Genomic DNA, 18,395 nt, shown 5'->3' on the forward strand with positions numbered 1-18,395 from the left:
GTGAGATGTCTGCTCTGTGACATCACCTCACCTCTCCCTCCATTATCATTGTTGCTATCTGACCCTGCGCTTTGTCGCACAGTCCGTACCCCTTTGTCGTATATATTCTACCGGCCTCCCCGTCTTGTCTCGACTTCCTTCCGATCGTCATCTTCAAATTACTTGCGCTGGACGCCAGCCATCTTTTGTCAGACTCATCACTTCGAACCACACTCCCACCATCTCGTCACCGACATAATCATAATGTTTTTCACTTCCAAAGACGTAAGCAAGCCACTGGCTCAGTACGGTCTTACCCAAGTACTAAAGTCTTCGCCCGATCAGGATCCTTTCTTCTACCACAACGAAGTGGTCAAGACAGATCGTCATGGTGCCCCGAAGCTGGATCGCAAGGGGAAGCCGGTCGTCTCCACTTCAGAACATCGAAAAGACAAGGCTTATTTCATGAGCTTGGGTATCCCCGAGAGCGACGCCAAGATTCTGTCCAGCATAAAGAAGAAAGCTATGTATTACGACGGCCGACCCAATGCGTCTCTTCTGGCAGGCAAATTTCGAGTCGCTTTCTTGATCGGTCTCGTTCCAGTAGTCGGCGACGCGACCGACGCACTCATCGCTCTCAGCTTCATCTACTCTGCCAACAAGATCACGAATGGCCTGGGCAAGAAGGCTCGTATGCAGATGTTGTCAAACATTGGAGTCTCGTTCCTTCTTGGTATCGTCCCTGAAGTCGGCGCCCTTCTTGATGGACAGTTCCGTTGCAATACTCGAAACGTAAATTTGATCGAGCAAAAGCTCATCCGCCGCGTTAAAAAGGCTCTGGAAGACAAGGAGAAGCTTGCATTGGAGTCACAACGACCCTCTGATGAACGCGAACATGATGACATGCTCCGGCAGAGTCCGTCGAAGACTCATACTGACGCGACCCGTCATGACAGCCCGCATGGTAGCACGAGGCGAAAACTTCTGCCCGAACTGCCTAAAGTACCTGACTCCAATGACTTCTTTACCGGTCCCAAGCAGCACTCGAGTCGAAAGGAGATCGGCCGTGCCGGACATCCGGTTGCGCAGCAGCTCCCAATACTTCAAACCCGTCGCACGGGAGGCAGCCAGAATAAGAAGTTCATCACAGCCCGCGATTTATGATGAACTGGCCTATTAGGAGTTCAGTATGGCGATGGGGCGGTCTAATTCCAGGCGGACCTGGAAGTACTTGAATAATCTTAGTATGCGGAAAGCTATTGCAACCATTAGATACCCAAATGACATTATGTTTTTCTTCGGAGTCCCTTTGATACCTCAAATCTTTCTTTGTGGGCCTGCTAGCATCCCTCGACTACCTTTTCTTACTTGAAGCCTTCAGCCCAGTGACAAGGGTTGTAATCGAATCGAGCAGAGGAACCCATCCGGGAGTTCGATTTTTGGACCCCGTGCCTTACCTCAAGTCGGCTGAAGCGTTCGCTCGCAGCCGCGGCAGAGCAATGAAATTTCCCTTGCACGAAGCAGCCCATTTCGATCTTCTGAGGGTGACTCTGGTTTTTCTTGTTGGCCAGATGGTCGAGTCCAGAGAGGCCCGTCGCACATGTTGCAATTTCTTGTGCCTTCATCAATCTGTGGGATCTTCAACTTCCCCGTGGTTCTAACCACATTGGCGACCACACTGGGGTACTGCAGCTCGACCGATTCGACATATTGGCGCATCAAGCCATCAATCGAGTTATGTTTGGCAGATGTCATCGGAGGCGTAGTCTCAGTTTGCAGTATGAGTGGGCTCAGGGGCGGGTCAACCACCTCCGCATAAAGACCGAGCTCCTTTCTCAATAGATCTCGCATCGCATAGACGTGATTTGACTTGCCTTGGCCCCTCGTATCCATTGTCTGCAAGGACACAAGACTGCCTCGTCCTTTCGCAGTCTCGGCAAGTGTTCGCTCGGCAAGCCGAGACGTAGTGTCGCCGTAAAGTACCACATCAAATCCATTCGCATTTGCGAAAGCAGCGATGAGTCTTTGGCAAAGGATCCCCAAGACATCAGTCTTCGAAGACTGACCCTTAACTGCAGAAAGCAAATGGTTCAAGCGCTCCAGGTTACCTCGAGGAATCCGGGAGTCTTGGCTGCCAGCATTCAGGAGCGTGTCAAGAGAGATATCATAATCAAAACATTCTTCCAGAAGTAAAGTTTGCAAAGGGAAGGAATCAAATCTATTCTTCAGACTCGATATGTTTCTAGAAAAATCTTGATCAAGAACAGAACTGTGGTCTATGAATAGCAGATGAACAGAGAGGCCAGCATGTCGACCCTTGCCTTGCCGTTTTTGTAGGTGTACGTCTAGAACATGTAACAAGGATATGGATGAAATGCCGAAGGATATGGGAATGAGAATCTTGCTGGCTTTCTCACCGTACCCACCACGGACCTTGTTTGCTTCGAGCCTCTTGATTACTTTGGTGGTCACGTACTTGATGAAGCAGTCTTTGCAAAGGCGCTCGGTCCGCACAGTAAAAGCCCCGTCGTTTTGGCATCTTGCACAGGGGAGTGACTGATTCTGTCTTACATTATGCAAAGTGTCTAGCATGTTGTTAGTCTGGAGAAAACAGTTGATGAGGTATATTGTTTTCTGGCATCCGGGCTTAAGCTATTGGTCGGTGTTTGTGCGGTGTTGACGGCCCGACCATTTCTACGTGCCAAGCCAGCGGTGTCATCTTCAATGGAAGCCACGAGGCTGGAGCCAATGCGTAGACTGCCGTGTATGATATCTGCATCGTGTCAGAGCTGCTTTGATGGGTAGTCAGTTGCGCTCCCTGACTCTCCTTGAATCTACCTTGCCTACTGTTCGCGAGTCTAAGCATGAGGCTGCCGCAAGGAGCCTGTTTGCTAGCCGGGCTATTTGCGGTTTTCGTTGCTGCAAATGAAGTCAAAATTGTACGACTTGTGGAGATGACGTTGAAGCTCTGACTAATACGAAACAGACACAGAAAGATTCAGACAGGCAGCAATGCAATGGCGTGTACAGCAGAAAAGCCTGGGGCGGCGATACAGACCCTTTCATTCTCACCAAATTCACGAAAGCCACTCCTGAAGGTGACGAAGATCCGGTCGTCAGCCTCGTCATATATGAGTGGAAAGACGAGGACTTGGTCGGGGTATGGGAGTCTGATGAGGCAGAATCGGTATGATTGCACCAACTCGTATATGGAGGCGCAACTTGCTGAACAGAAACAGAGAACATGGGTCTGTACCGATGATAAAGTCGAGGCCAACCTGTGCAAGCAAGAACAAATAGGCGAATTCATTCTCGACCCAGACATAGCAAACACGTCCAGGAATCCTGTCATTACAAAGTCAATACATCTTAAAGATCCAGAGGAGGTGAAATATCCTATTCAACGAACCGGTTATTACTGTGTCGGAACTTATGGGTTCTCAATCTCCGAGTACAAAGCTGTGGTAGAGTTCCGAAATGCATACGGGGAGCTTCAAGCATCTCAGATTGCTAAACTTCCTTTCTACGGAGGCTTGACAATCGTGTACGCGGTACTAGCTATGTATGGACAACTCTGGATCATTTGCAGGAGATAATAACTAACACTCGGCAGTTTTTGGGCTTTCCTTTATGTGCAAAATCGCCACGACATATGTATGGCCTTGTCAAACAGAATGGTAACACGTGCTGATGTTCTTCAGTGCCGGTGCAAAACTACATCACAGCAATCATTATTTTCTTGATTGTGGAGCAATTTATGACTTGGGGTTATTACGGTAAAGGAGACCTCATCTCTCGCTACTCTCTGCTAATTTCGCAAGACTATACGAACGTGCATGGTAGCAACGCTTTCGACAAAGTTTTGATGATCATCGTCGCTATTCTGAATGCAGGACGGAATTCCTTTTCCTTCTTCCTCCTCCTCATAGTGTGTATGGGCTACGGAGTCGTTAAACCTAGCCTGGGCAAGACAATGTGGTATGTACGAGCACTGGCGCTCACTCACTTCGTCTTCGGGGTCATCTACGCCATCGCAAGCTTGACAATCACTCCTGATAACGCTGGCCCTCTGGTTCTTCTTGTGATCTTGCCATTGGCAGGCACTTTGACAGCCTTTTATGTCTGGACCCTCAATTCACTGAGCTTCACAATGAAAGACCTGTTGGAGCGGAAACAGAACGTAAAGGCCCTCATGTACAAGAAGCTCTGGTGGTGCATACTTGGAAGCATCATTGTCATATTTGGATTCTTCTTCTTAAATTCCTTCAACTTTGCAGGGAGAAGGGATCCTGACTTCGTTCCGGGTCATTGGAAGACAAGATGGTTCATTCTAGATGGTTGGTTGAACCTGGTCTACCTGTTCGACATCGCATTTATAGCCTATCTTTGGCGGCCCACTGTAAACAACAGAAGGTTTGCAATGAGCGATGAGGTGCGAAGATCCCCCCAGTCCCAAGGTAACGTGACGCTAATGTATGTATAGCTTGCGCAAGACGATGAAGGCTTTGAGATCGCTTCGTTCGGAGGCTCACTCGACGACGAAGAAGACGCACGATCTCCAACTCATGAACCGAACGGCGCACTCTCACCAATACCACCAAAGCCTATGAACGAGCACAACCCAACCCTACGGCAATCTCTGGACGGCGAGACGATCTTCGCCGTGGGTGAGGACGTAGACAAATTTTCCGAAGATGAATCACCGAGGAATTCAGAGGAGAGGACACGATTGACAGCAAAAAACTAGATATTTGTAGCCATTATGGGAGTTGACCCATCTTTCTTCATGTGCGCATATTCTCCATAGCGCTTTTTAGAACCCGGCAAGGCGTCACAGGGTATCTTTCATATGTCAAGGTGCAAATCAGAACCTCATATAAGGATGCACGAAAAGGAGCCACTCAAGCATCGTCGTACTATATTCGTTTCCGTCACCTCTTCCCTTTCTTTTTCTTCTTCCCAGCCCCGGATTGCCCCTGCCCCTGGTTCTGCTGTTGCTTCCCATCCTTTGGCCCATCCTTCCCCTTTACTCCCCCACCTGGCTCCTTTAATGGCGCAGCATTCGCTTTCTCCAGCGCCTCAGCTTCCACGGCTTCCCTTTCCCCTCCTTCTTCCTCCGGTGCAGGTAGCCCCGCCATGATTCTCCCACATTTCCCCAGCGCAGCCACCAATCTCCCGACTTCCGCCGCCTTGTCAGTCTGATATTTCAAACATGTTCCGCCCGCTGGATCATAGCATTTAAGCATCAAATTTGGCTGCTGCTTAGTTTCTGCATATGTCCGTTTGCGCTTCTTTGGGTTTTCTCCAGTGTTTTCTCTAAGGGCGATGTAATCTGGGGAGGTGGTGGAGGATGTGTCGGGTTTTCGTTTGAGCGAAGGTTTGTAGGGGTGAGGCGGTGGGTCAGGGTGCGGTACATTGTATTTGGTTGTTATTCGGGCCTTGAGGCGAGAAAGTCAGTCGGTGGGAAGTCTTGGTGGGGCAATGGGAAGGCTCAGGTGAGGAATAAGGCTACTTACGGTGGTGGGACGGGCTGAGATCAGGAGTGTTGCTTGCTCAAGAAAAGACTGAGCGGTGGGAAGGTAGGGCATCGTGTAGCATTCCAGTGGATGATTTAATGTATGTTGTCTCATGGAAAGCACGGGTGCGTAAAAATCTTTATCTAATCTGATTTGTGCCTGATGAAAAGTCTACGTCGGTATTCTTCTTTATATACAGGCTCCTCAAGGGCAGATCTACAGACTCTATTCTTTTCCGTCTCGTAATTCCAAAGAAGATAGTCATCAGCACCTGTCGGAGACGTCCATCTCGTCCAGTCATTTTCTCCTCTCCTTCTCTTTGCCCAACAAGCTCCTCGCAGGTTCCCGTAGCCATATTTCAGGCCCTTTGTCACATTTCCCATTCTTTTCAATGGTATTCTCAATGGCTTTAGCCACCGTACGGTTCGAACTCACGGTTGTGTAGCCGTGGAACCAACCGTAGAAGAATACACTGCGATTGATGTCTGTCAATTCATTCAACACCCGTTCGGCTATTGCTGGTAGCCTGCCTGTATGGATAGCTTTTGAGATATCTGAAGCCGTCGGTGCCGGCTCAACGCGTATCGGAATCCGAAGCGACTCAGGGACTTGATGATCACTAAATTGTTGGAGGCTTTTCCTTAGGTCACACGGCTGGCGATTCGACGGATCGGCCTCAGCAGGACCCAAACGCCCGTCCTCCATGATCAGCTCGGTCCTGATTCGTTCATTAGGAATGCCTATGGTATCAACGATTTCTCTCATCCGTTTGGCAGCTTCTACAGTACAGACAAGGTCTCGATTTGCCAATCCTGGCCACAGGTGCGTCACAAGTAGACGTTCATTTGCTTCAACTTCTATCTGTCGCCTGATAGCAGCATTGTAATCTGGTCTAACGGGATTCTGCGCTGAGTATGAAAGTTCAGAGACCAAAGCTAGAAGAATCGTACAGTCAACATTGATGGTGCTGGTAAGGGGCGGATAAGGTGATGGAAGCAGTCGTGGAAAGACATTGGTCTCAAGATTTTGCGAGTTGGCCGTGTTTGGTGGAAGATCACCCAGTTCTATGATGGTACCGGTCGATTGAATACGCTCGAAGAGAGGGATGAGATCTGTTGATGGTGGGTTTGGTATTTTAGGTAATACCATTCGGACTCGCGGATGCTCATAGTGAATACGATTTGCGTGAGACGCCCGAACCAGATCGCTCGCCGTTCGGCATAGCTCCATCTTTTCGAACTCGTCCGTTTCCAGTCCTCTGTCGTTCTCAAGCGAAGGCCTGTCTCCATCCTCATGTTCGTCTGAAGAATCTTCTACTTCCCATCTCGCCTTGGCAAGCTCAAACAATAAGCGCTGCTCGGACATCGTAGATATCTTGATCCATTCATCTCCATCCTCCGTTACTATATCGACGAGAGCACCACGACTGTTGGCAACCTGCTGCGAGCGTCTCTTCGGCCTTTCATCCCAGTAGAAGCGCCGATGGAAGTTGACAAGGGCTTTGCTTCTCTTCGCTGATTCCCAAACTGCGGAGTAGAAGGGCAAATTGCTGGACTTCAACGTATGGATTGTCTTGTCGGCAGTAGGATCTGCTGCCGACAGCTTAGTCGGATCAGCAAAGACAAGGAATGGGAATAACAATGGGGGGTGTCCCTCTCGCAAGCAGCAACAATGGGAACTAGAATTAGAATTAGAATAGCCTCTGAAAGAAGTACAGCATGCAAAGCTGACGCCTCTGCTTGGCTACTAGGGTTTTACTACGCTGAAATCGACCAATAATGCTGACGCACATTCTTAGAATTCATGAAAACGATTAGTCTCACCTTTTGCAGTGAATTTCTTTCGGTCATAACAAGGCTTTGAAACTGCCTGATGTCTACATTACGCTCCGATAGGCGTGCAGAAGTCCTTGATTTTGCAGCATCGAGATATGCATGAAAAGATTGTAGCTCATCGAGCAGTTTCTGACATCTTTCAAGTAGATCTTCAGCAAGTCCAGTGCCTTCAGATGAAGTCGGCTGAATCTCCATGTTTCTGAGAAACTGTGCAGCTAGACGGGATCGAAATTCGATCGAATTTGAATTGCTCGACGTTGGCTCCTTCAAGAGTGCAGGTCACTCGTTAGAAAATCGGACGATTCGAATAGATGATGTCTCTATGCCGACACTCGAGTGGTCATAGGGAAGACCACGCTAGCCTGAAAAGGCCATTCCGAAGTCGTCGTAATTTATCCGATCTTTTGTTCAGACGACTTATCGGAATCGGAGCTGCTACCAAAATCAGCCTTGGCTAATTCAAGTTCAGACGTATGCTTATTGATTGATCCGTGAGTCAGACTTTTACGATTTTATCGAGTTTTGCGGATAGCCTAAGGCTATAGGCACTCTGATTCTTAGCAAAGTAAGCCCTTGCTTCATCATATTGCGGTCAAACATTCCGAAGCCTGCAGGCGTGAGCTCGGACTGAATCGTGGCTGGGTTGATCATGTAAGAAAGCAGTTGCCTTGAGCTACTATAATGAATGAACAAGAATGTATATATAAGGCAGCAAGTTTCTCGAGGAGACTGCTATTTATCCGGCAGTTCTCACAACGCACTTTACCCTCTTTGCGTAGAAACCTCCCCTAGAATATCCCAAACAAACCAAAAGACTTCCAGTACACCAACCAACTTAACCGGGATGCCGCTCACAATATCCAACCGCCGAAAACCTTCGGCTCTTTCTTCGACTTCGGCCTCATCATTATCGTCATCGTCAAATTCCGTATCAAAGTCCTCACAGAACGATCGAGATCTTGCGACCAAGAAGGGTATGCATAGTCAACCACTCCCAGATGTCTCTGTGGCTGACTGATCGCTTGTAGAGCCCAACAAGCAGTTCGATGAACAGCAAGTCCGAGACGCAACAACAAGGCACGAGTTGCGAGCATGGGTCAGGAGCTGACTCAACAATCGGAACTAAGCTCATGATGGTCGCTCTCGGCGTGCGGAGAACTGATGGCGTTGGTGTTGGACAAATATTTCAGCAGGCCATATGTTCTCACCATGAATTAAAAACTTTTCCTTCGGTTGGCAAGGTATGCTTTAAATGGGAGTGCCCAAGATCGTATTCTCAGCGCGGGGGCAAAGACATCGAAGTCCAGCTTTTGAAGCTTATTTAGCCACATCTGATTCGATATAGCAGGCATGAAAACGCCAAAGGCTCGCCCTAACTCTTCTTGCTGCCTGCTTCCCTTGCTGCTGCTTTCGTTCGGACTAGCATAGTGGTGGTCTGCGTCGTCCTCGTGTTCAAAAGCATGACTGATATCCTGGCCTTTGCGAATCTCTTTGATCATTTCTCTTGCTGTTATGAGATGATCGCTCGCTCTTGTGGCGACCTCGAAAATTGCGTCTTTCAATCCGTGGGCTTGAGCACCTTGCCTGAGAACATCTTCCTCTCTTACTCCCGTACGGGCCATCACGTCGAGGGGCAGCACAACCGCACCCTGCTTTCCTCTCTCAAGACTACCACCCAACGGACTTGAGGCATTATGATGATTAGGAGGTAATGGAAATGCCAGGAGAGGTAACCCCCGCAAGATAGCGACAATGCCACTTGCTTTACCAATATGCGAAGCCACGTGATCAGCAGTCACACTTGCCATTGGGAACGACTGCAATGTCAAATACAGGAGCGTCGAGTAGGTATTTTCGGCATACTTTTCTAACGCCTCCATCGAGGGATATGGCCTTCCATCGCTGTACTGCTCGCGCGTTGAAATGACGCGCAGGAACCAATTTTTGCTCATTTTGGCGGTACCGTCAGTTCGAGCTTGGAGATCGTCAAGCACATATGCGAGGAGTATTGAGACTGGCTGCTTTGGTGGTGTTCCAGCAAAGGCTTTGTTTACGTTGTCACGCCAGAATTGATAGCGCATAGCGCCAACGGTTGGAGTCGAGACAGTGTCTGGGATACGAGCCAATTCGACGTTGAACGCACGGATGGCAAGGTAGGCCGACTGAGAAGGTGGTGGTACGAAAGCAAGCAGTGTATGAGCTGGGACATCATATTTGCTTGAAAACGCATAAGAGAGAGATTATTGCAGTAATTCGCAACATTTGACTTACCGTAACAGGTCAGCACAATAGTCTCTGGCCACACGAACCTCTGGCGATGCTAAGGTACCAAAAGGAGCACTGTTGTGAGCGCGTGCGGACTGGGCAATTTCCGTCCGACTAATATCTACGGCACATCGTGGCGTGAATGCGGCCCAGGTACGTCGCAGTATTGTCATATCAGTCAAGGCTCAAACGTGTTTTCATACTTCACTGATACGACGCAGTCACCAGGCATCTGCTTGCGCCGTTAACAGCATGCCAATGACAAGCTTTGCATCATCGACCGGTCACTCCAGCGATTGGGAATTCTCCGTCGGATAAACCTTAATCCGAAATCTGCTGTCAATACGGTCTACGGCTCTTAAGACACGAATCGCACTATTGTGCAGTCGACTTTCGAATTCAGACGTTTTTATTTCGAGCAACTCGCAGAGAGAGGTTCCTCTCGGGCATCTTTGATAATGGATCGAGATCAAGGAAGTGCGCTGGACAGATAACAGATGATATTAGACCAAGAGACTAATAGACATTAATGTATCTTCGGATGCAACACCGGCAACTATGTGCTTCTCTGTAGACAGTAAGGTAAGAACACTGTGGTACATTCCTTCTATCGGTTGTACAGAAGTCACCCGCTAAGGCACGTCGAATTCTTAGTCAAGTAAAAGAATACTACCGGTTCAGATTAACTCTCAGTCGCGACTGTTATGTATTCGCTACCTTTTCGACATCTGGAGAAGGACACGCGTATGCTGGGAAGGAAGAGGATTTGATTTCAACGGGCAGCATCCCGACGCTCGGGAGCTCTCCGACCAAGCGCAACAGCGTACTCTTCGGCGTTCATGTGATTCAAATTTGCCAGATAGCCTGAGTACTCCCTTCCGATTTGCACCACTGACTCCAGATGTTCTGCCTTAAGATGATGGTGAGCCGCATTTGCAAGCGCCAACGCAGTGCGAACAGTATTCCTTATCTGCCGCCCATTGAGGTTGTCCTTGGTAAACTTTTCGTCGACATATCTGAGTAGGGCTACTTTTCCAGACTCTTCAAGCTCAAGGTCCTTGAAGAATATCGTCCATACCTTACGTTGCTCCGCTTTATTGAGCGAACTCAAGCCCAATGTGACATGAATCCGAGACACGAAGGCTTCGTCAATGTCCCCTGGACGATTCGTCGTAAGAAAGAGAATTCCTTCGAAGTAGTCAAGTTCACGCAGAAATATTGACACTAGAGCGTTCCTCTTGACATCTTGGATATCTCTCTCTTGCAGAAATATATCGGCTTCATCTAGCAGCAGGACCGCCTTCCATTTACAGCAATACTCGAAGATTTTTTTTAATCGTTCCTCCAGGACCTCTGGCTCGGTACCCAGATCTCCGCAGCTTATAGTGTATAACGGTAATTGTTGCTTTTCCGCTACACACTCAGCGGTCAAAGTCTTACCAACGCCAGGGGGGCCGTGTAGTAGTATGAAGAGGCCCCTGCCCTTGCCAGCGACCACGTCAGCGAAGCCAGGGGATTCTTCCTTGTATGCTTGAACCATTGCCTTGATTAGGTTTTTATGGTCATCTCGTATCACCAATCGTTTGAAAGCTCTCTCTCTAAATTGGACTGGTTGCAAATCGTCCACTTTCACTAAGGCTGTATCATGTCAGTTTCGATTTCTTTCAAAATACGTTGTTGCTTACCCCATTTCTTACTGCGTAACGAATATACGCCTACTTTGGGGAAGCAACGCAGCAGAGTATTCTCAGATGGGGAACTAAATTTTTTCCTCAATCAATGCACTTCTAATCAGGCGTTACATGGCTTCCACTCACCCGCTATGATCTACAAGATCTTGTTCTCCAGGGGGAAAGCCGTAGTCTTGAGATGGGCTTTCGTTCGTTTCCACCAAGGGTGGATTCTCACGCCAGTACTGACCATGAATAAGCAAGTACTTGACGAGACGAGACTAAGGCCGGCTTGCTCACCGTAGCTTCGTCGACTACGACCCGAATGGGCTCCTACGCTTGCCTCAGTAGGTGCTCAGCATTTCAAAGTTTACCAGTCTCACTAACGTCCTTGTAGATCCGCGGAAACTTGTCTCCAAAGTAGCTTTGTAGCAAAGGTGCCTTATTCATTTCGAAATATCGCTTTCCCCGCTCGACAAGCTTCATGTGTAGCTCATCTTTCTTGTCCATATATTGCACAGGGACAAGTTCAAGATTACTGATGCTCTTCTCGCCAGCGTACGGCTCTATGTCAAGCTCCGAGAAGCCCCTTTTGAACACCCCCTGAGCAAGTGACGAAGTCAGCGGATTCTTCGGAGCATTTCCCCCACAAGGAAGGTTCACTAACTTTTCACATTTCGTCTCCCAACAGGTCAATTTGAGCGTCTTATTCGGGTTTCGTACACGAGCATATACTACCATCTGGCGAATATCGGAACCTTTGCGTGCATACACCGCCGTGTTTGGGCTATACAGTAACCAAAGTTTCTCATAGGAGATCTTTTTGCATCTACCTTCCTGGATTTCGGCTAGCTTAGCGCTGGTTACGGGATACTCTTTCTTCAAAAACCCCAATAATAATCCTACGTGCTGCTTAGCGTCTTCAGGAAAGTCTCCTTGAAGGCTTGCTTTCAGTTGTGATGTATGGTCCCAAAAGATCATGAATGGATCTGAGAAGGCCACGCCCTCGCCGTCGTTCTGATCCTTTCCACGTAGCACATCAAATTCGTCCCCAGGGTGAAATGTAATTACTCGTCGCAGAAGGTCTAGGAGAGCAGAAGACTCAACCTCAAGCAAGATATGCATTTTGTTGCCATCTGTATCGAATTCGTCATATATCAGTATGGGATAGCCGCCGCTCCTGATTTCCTGCTCCCTTTTACGGATATCCTCGATCTTCTCGCTCTCGTCGTACAGATCCGACGACCCATAACGATTATTAACACGTTTCCAGCGTTTAATCTCCAGTTTCCAGCCACTATTAGGCTCTTCTTTGGGCATAAAAGTATCGGCTCGAAGGCGCGATTCGTCATTGGCTGGTAATCGTTCGGAGCGAGGACTTTCGTCCAGATCGATATTGCTTCGAGATCGCCGCGAATGGGATAGCCGGATTCTTTGAAGCACTTGTTGGCCTCCCAAAGCTGTGATAGCACTTTCCAGATCCTTCACGTATGGGGAGACGGCTCCTACGCTTTGGTTGCGAGCCTCGCTTTCAGGGACAAACAAAGAATTGTTGCCATCCTGAGATTCATCTTCAGCAGGACCAGTGTAGATTTGGCCTTTGGATCCCCTGTGCGATCGACGTGATATCGGGATGTCGTCGAAATTGCTGGAAGCCATCATGATTCTAAGTGCAAGATGAGGGTAAGATTCAAACAAAGTCTCCAAAATTCGAGGGAAACAGTACATGGACAGGGTTTTGGTGCTGACATTCTTGGCCCTGAAGGCACGCTGTTCTAGATTTACGCGACTGACAGTAAGACCGTTATAGGGAGGTCGAGTGGTGGTATCAGCGGTGTGAGCAATCGCAGCCTTGCGCTACAATTCTTAGCACATCCGTCTAATGATGCATGCAGTCTCAGCCGTGTGGTGGCGGGCAGCAAGTCGTGATTGGTCGACATCAAGCCCGGAGCCTCATTCCTGGACTTTGGCCCCTTCTGCAGTACCATGGAGTAGCATTGGGGTGGGGGCAAGTTCATCTAAGCAAGTCTACTCGAGCAGACCGTGCCTGGAACTTGCAGATCACCGCAAAGTCTTGGCCATGATGCAGCTAATCTTACACCACAAGGCTGGCCATTGTTGTTTCATCGCGATTGGGACGTCCTCGGCTTCCTGGTCACCTCCGCTGTCGACTTTTCCGTGCGTAAGGCCTGGAAGCACTCACACCTCTTTCACTTCTATTGATATCTGCAGACAATGTTCAAAACCATATGCTAGCAGCATGGTCGGGACGAGCTCAATTGGGTCATCAAACTGGCGTAGATGACGGACAGCATGTCAAGTGACGAAGATGATGTTGGGCCCAATGTCAATGTCAGCGTGCCCCCGAAGCCCCTCCGGACCAGATTCACCTTCAGCAGCCTGGGCTCGAAAGTCAGGCGAAAATCAGACGAGGGCAGATTTCATTCATCTCAAGCGTCGCATTTGAAAGATCATAAGATCGAATCGTCTGATTTAAGTTCAGACGATGTTGATATACCCCTAATGCCGAAGGTTACAAGAACGAAAAGCAATGCCGACCTCCAGTGTAAAGAAGCATGGGGCACTGCAATTGCCGCACAAGTAGCCGTGCAGCATTCACTGAAGACCCTGCGGAAAAACTTGGAGGCATACGAAGCAAAGGCAACTGAGCACAAGTGGATGGACGTCGTCCTGGCGCAAGCCAGCGTGACTGAGCTATTCCAACAGATGGCCAAAAAGGCTTCGGAAAAGCAGCAAAAGCGAGGGATTGAAAGGCAAGGCACTAGATGGCACGGCAACTTCTCGGCAGTAGCCTTAGAGTACACCAAACTGCTGGATGTGGTGATGAATCAATCCCCAGAGTATGTCCCGTCCTGTTTTCGCAGCGTCTTTTCTGATGACTGCCCTAGATATGCAAGTGCGGCATGGGGAGCCCTGAAAATTCTGCTTGTTGCCCAAATCAGCCATTCAAAATTGAAGGACAACGTTGAAGCGTACCTGTTGGCCATTGGAGAGAGAATTGGACTGGTTAACCAGCTTCTCTGCTATACACCCACGGATAAGATGGTGGAGGCCGTTGGTCTCCTTTACGCAAGTTTCTCCCAATTCTTAGGGAAAGCACTTCGATGCTATTCTAAATGTAGAATCACAAAGGTCTTAGAAGCATTTACTTTTCCGTGGGAAACCAAATTTGACAAATTGGTTTCACTGATGGATCATCAATTCCGCCGAATTCAGGAACTCGCACACGCAAGTCATTACCATACAAGTCTCAGAAGCAAGCACCTTCTTGAGTCCATATGGGATTGCGTACAAGAAAATCGAACCGTGTTACAACAAGAACGGAGTACAGACCAAGCGAACCAGTCAAAGAGCAACCAAATGAGGGAACAAATTAGGGAGGAGCTGAGAGACGAGATGAAGCAGGAGATCTCTGGGCTGCTTGGCACATTTCATACGAAGTGGCTACAACGCTTTGACGAATTGATTGCGCAACAAAGCTCTGGAATCGAACCTGTACCAACGTCAGGGAAATCGGCTAGCATGACCAGCAAAGGCCGCGGTAGTTCTGGCTCGAAGGACAAGCAAGAATACTTTGCCGTTCGCGCCTCTTCGACAGAAGAAATCATAAAATTTCGGGATGCCTGCTTTCCTCTGCTGCGTTATTTTGACGTAAGTTGGATTGTATCTCTTCACGATACCCACCTTTGTCTGCTTCTGCGTCTCTATTCCGGTTTCCCCTTGAAATCACTTATGACCTCCGCATTTCGACAGGGTTTTATTTTGGCTATAGAAATCGGCTGTACTATACTGTTGTCTTGTAAACACTTGGCAAGCGAGTGTCCCAGCCTTCCTTCGATTCTCGCTCTGCCTGCGTCTTGGCCTAAATTGCTAACAGGTCCATTAGAAAACCGAGAGCTTTCTTCGAGCCAGGAATCGCCGTCTTCGACCATTCGAATACCAACAGTGTGTGACCATTTTGAGGAACCTCAAGATGCAGACCTGGCTTAGCGAACGCGATTCGTCCCTTCTATGGATTGACAGCTACCTGGAAACAAGATTTACCGACTGGAAGACGGCTTTGGTGCTTGAACTGATTGATCACACGGAGAAGTTAGACCAGTCTGTAGTACTGAGACATTTCTGCCAGAAAGCTAACGCCGACAAGCCGGCCTCAACGGCTGCGCTCACTATTCAATCAATGATTTTCCAAATCTTATATCGGAGCATGAAGAGATTCAAGGATAAAGACTCCCGGTTTGTTCTACAGCGATTTGAACAAGCAGGAGCAGATATCGAGGAATTGTGGGCCTTGTTCATGGATATCCTGGAGGTTGCGAGAATTGGCTGCGTTTGGCTCATGATCGACAACGCCGACTTGCTAGAAAGGGACTCTGACGAAGATCGATCGGATGCTCTCCAGCTCCTACAAAGGCTGAGTGATCTCGTAGAGGGCGGTAACATGACTATCAAAGTCTTAATCACTGCTCACATTGAGAATGAACCTTTGTCGTCTGATGTTCTAGATCAAGGCGCACTGCCTTCAAATTACTCTGTGATGAAGGTTCCGCGAGGATTCCATCGAAATAAAGCCACCGCGTCTGTGGGCCGGGAAAAGAGGTTTGTCCGCTTACCTGACGATAACGTGGAGAAAGCGTCAACGCGCCCCACTGATGTCAGCATTGAAGACTTCAACTCCTCTACTTCCAGCGACGATAATGGCGATTTAGAATCAATTCTCATCGCAAGCGGACGCCCCGCCAAGATCACTTCCGTTAATCCTGCACGAGCAAAGCACGAAGAAAACAGTACCACAGACACAGAGCTTGAGGTGAATCCTTTCGCCGCAAGCTCCTCTTCTGAAGAGGATGGTGGAGTAGTCTCAGCCAAATTGCACGGCCCGGCTTTACATTCATGCTCCAGTGAGGAAAGCCTACTTGGAGTGGACCACCAGGAGGGCGTCTGTGCGGGAAACGATACACTTGATGATCCTTACGCAGACCTCTTACGGGAGTCTGAAAACGATTCTGACAATCTTCCCGAACCAACGTCCTCGCCCATTACGCCTAAAGCGGCTCCTCTACCGGCCATGTGTTTTTCAACCGACGTCGCCTCGAACGACCAATCAAAAGAGCCTTCCTCGGAGCTCAATACTCACTTAATTTCTGGACAAGCTTCCAATTAAGCAGAAGAAATAAGCCGGAACCCTCGAGTCGAGGCCAGCTCTTTCAAGGAAAGTGACAGCGATGATTAGGGATGAACACTTGCCACGTTTGGATTGTCTTAGGCCTGATACTGGAAGACAAATGCCGCAGATACTTTGAGGACGATCAAGACGCGCAGGACATTTTGTTTTCCCAAGGAAAGAGTCAAACCCAGGTATTGGTGACTTAAGCGGCGGGTGTGATATTGCCACTGCCAAGCCCATATGGCGGGAAATACCTTAGGGGCAGTAGAAGGGTCGTATCCCTATACGAGTAATTACCCCTAAAGCTTTAAGCAATGGAATTGATCCGTCATCATCGCTTATGGCAGCCTGAAAGTACATTCGATCACTCGAGCCGAGTCGCTGTCTTTCGTTCACCCATATGCATGTGCTTGGGGTAGCAAATGGTCTCGTATTTGACGACGCGATGACCGGTAGATAGAGAATCTTCTATGCGTGATCATGTCCTCTGAATCAAATTCAGACGACCCCTACTTCGAGGACCGCTTGAAGGTTGCCGTTACTCTTATGCCCACCGAAGCGGGTACCCATTTCGCTGGACAATGTAAGGCTCCAGCTGCTTTCCTGGAACGTGGAGGACTCGAGCACAAATTAAATGACGCGGACCTATGGGGAGGCAGTTACGGCTCCCAAACGGCGTATGGTATCTTTTCCGATACCGAGACCGAAGAGGCAATTTCCTGGAAGCCTTCGCCCAAAATTGAAGGGGTCCGTAATCTTTCGAACGCGCTCAAGGTCATGCAAGAAATCAAAGCAAAATTGGCAACAAGCTGTGAGGTTGCATCCGAAGAACTATTTCACATCTTCTTAGGGGGGATTGTAGCATCACGCCTGCAATTTTTTCTGGCTTCAGTCATTGGTATCCACACAAGAAAGTCGGATTAATCTACGTAGACGGAGACGTCGACCTAACACTACCTTCGCAGACCTCAACCGAAGGCTCTAGCGGTATCCTAGATTCCATGGTCATGACCCATCTGACAAGGCGACGAGGCGGATTGGAGAGTATGGAGCAGTTCAACAACCCAAAAGGGTCCCCGCTTGTCAACCCCGAGAACATCGTACTTTTCGGGTTTGATCCCCTTCAACCAGCAACAGAACATTGGGTCTACCTTCTCGAAAACGGGTTCAAATGCTTCAGCCGTCCGACGGTCGAGAAAGACCCCATCGAGTGTGCAAGGCAAGCAGTATCATGGCTTGAAGAAAGAGTCGACGTTATCCTTCTCCACTTTGATGTCGATGTCATAGACTCAGGTCTCTTTCCCTTGGCTAATTACCCTCATTATGCAGGACTGGATTTTGACACCGCGATGGATGCTGTTACCGTCTTCATTGAAAGCCCTAAGGTCCTCTCGATGGTAATTACAGAGGTGAACCCGAATAATGACTCTTTGGGAATGATGATCACACAATTGGTTGACCGACTGGTCACGGCTTTGCGAGCAAAACGAGAGGCTCCCAGGCGTACGGAAAGTGTGCGGCGTGTCGATCGGGGCTCAACCTTGAGTGCAGATGACCGCTTGTATCTCAGCTAGGTGAATAGTGCTAATGATTCGTGTCACTCTCGACCGACAATGGCCAGAGCGGCGGCTACACAGGCTGTGAATTAGTACCAGGCCGCCAACGGTCTTGGTGCACCAGTTCTCAAAGGGGCCATGCCGATTCTTGCAATGATCTAAAGCAGACTGGATAATGCTCGATTGCGTGACTGATGGGTCACAGACTCCCAGAGAGATGAGTGCACTCGACGCACACATCCGAGAGCTGCTAGCATCGGTCCTGCAAAGAGAGAAACGGTGCTCAAATTCTGACAGTTGCCGTTTATGCGTATAACGAGGAGCATGCACGCTGGAGGGCCGAGCTCATCATTCCCTGGCCCGAGGTAGACGATACTGCCTTGATT

The 18,395-nt window shown here is 48.8% G+C and overlaps 9 protein-coding genes across 9 annotated transcripts; 4 read left to right on the forward strand and 5 right to left on the reverse strand.

Annotated features, from left to right (window-relative positions):
• Nucleotides 1-243: 243 nt before the first annotated feature.
• On the forward strand, nt 244-1,143 carry KY384_004924 (uncharacterized protein; the record flags this gene model as incomplete). The annotated part of the gene is made up of 1 exon (XM_044813427.1): nt 244-1,143. One exon carries the CDS (start codon nt 244-246, stop codon nt 1,141-1,143), a length of 900 nt encoding a protein of 299 aa, XP_044669705.1.
• A 294-nt stretch (nt 1,144-1,437) lies between these two features.
• Nucleotides 1,438-2,571, reverse strand: KY384_004925 (uncharacterized protein; the record flags this gene model as incomplete). Its single annotated transcript, XM_044813428.1, has 1 exon — nt 1,438-2,571. The coding sequence occupies one exon, from the start codon at nt 2,569-2,571 to the stop codon at nt 1,438-1,440; it is 1,134 nt and encodes a 377-aa protein (XP_044669706.1).
• Nucleotides 2,572-2,843: 272 nt separating this feature from the next.
• Nucleotides 2,844-4,726, forward strand: KY384_004926 (uncharacterized protein; the record flags this gene model as incomplete). The annotated part of the gene is made up of 6 exons (XM_044813429.1): nt 2,844-2,918; nt 2,966-3,166; nt 3,219-3,530; nt 3,593-3,656; nt 3,681-4,411; nt 4,463-4,726. The coding sequence occupies 6 exons, from the start codon at nt 2,844-2,846 to the stop codon at nt 4,724-4,726; spliced, it is 1,647 nt and encodes a 548-aa protein (XP_044669707.1).
• Nucleotides 4,727-4,910: 184 nt separating this feature from the next.
• KY384_004927 (uncharacterized protein) lies at nt 4,911-5,567 on the reverse strand (the record flags this gene model as incomplete). The annotated part of the gene is made up of 2 exons (XM_044813430.1): nt 4,911-5,417; nt 5,496-5,567. The coding sequence occupies 2 exons, from the start codon at nt 5,565-5,567 to the stop codon at nt 4,911-4,913; spliced, it is 579 nt and encodes a 192-aa protein (XP_044669708.1).
• A 225-nt stretch (nt 5,568-5,792) lies between these two features.
• On the reverse strand, nt 5,793-7,525 carry KY384_004928 (uncharacterized protein; the record flags this gene model as incomplete). Its single annotated transcript, XM_044813431.1, has 2 exons — nt 5,793-7,148; nt 7,319-7,525. The coding sequence occupies 2 exons, from the start codon at nt 7,523-7,525 to the stop codon at nt 5,793-5,795; spliced, it is 1,563 nt and encodes a 520-aa protein (XP_044669709.1).
• A 1,019-nt stretch (nt 7,526-8,544) lies between these two features.
• On the reverse strand, nt 8,545-9,768 carry KY384_004929 (uncharacterized protein; the record flags this gene model as incomplete). Its single annotated transcript, XM_044813432.1, has 2 exons — nt 8,545-9,547; nt 9,602-9,768. 2 exons carry the CDS (start codon nt 9,766-9,768, stop codon nt 8,545-8,547), a joined length of 1,170 nt encoding a protein of 389 aa, XP_044669710.1.
• Nucleotides 9,769-10,367: 599 nt separating this feature from the next.
• Nucleotides 10,368-12,927, reverse strand: KY384_004930 (uncharacterized protein; the record flags this gene model as incomplete). The annotated part of the gene is made up of 2 exons (XM_044813433.1): nt 10,368-11,233; nt 11,649-12,927. The coding sequence occupies 2 exons, from the start codon at nt 12,925-12,927 to the stop codon at nt 10,368-10,370; spliced, it is 2,145 nt and encodes a 714-aa protein (XP_044669711.1).
• A 651-nt stretch (nt 12,928-13,578) lies between these two features.
• On the forward strand, nt 13,579-16,450 carry KY384_004931 (uncharacterized protein; the record flags this gene model as incomplete). The annotated part of the gene is made up of 3 exons (XM_044813434.1): nt 13,579-14,126; nt 14,175-14,937; nt 15,173-16,450. 3 exons carry the CDS (start codon nt 13,579-13,581, stop codon nt 16,448-16,450), a joined length of 2,589 nt encoding a protein of 862 aa, XP_044669712.1.
• A 483-nt stretch (nt 16,451-16,933) lies between these two features.
• On the forward strand, nt 16,934-18,027 carry KY384_004932 (uncharacterized protein; the record flags this gene model as incomplete). Its single annotated transcript, XM_044813435.1, has 2 exons — nt 16,934-17,264; nt 17,369-18,027. The coding sequence occupies 2 exons, from the start codon at nt 16,934-16,936 to the stop codon at nt 18,025-18,027; spliced, it is 990 nt and encodes a 329-aa protein (XP_044669713.1).
• Between the last annotated feature and the right edge of the window lie 368 nt (nt 18,028-18,395).

Source organism: Bacidia gigantensis (assembly GCF_019456465.1).
Source record: "Bacidia gigantensis strain McMullin 20006 chromosome Unknown contig_244, whole genome shotgun sequence".
Taxonomy (NCBI): domain Eukaryota; kingdom Fungi; phylum Ascomycota; class Lecanoromycetes; order Lecanorales; family Ramalinaceae; genus Bacidia; species Bacidia gigantensis.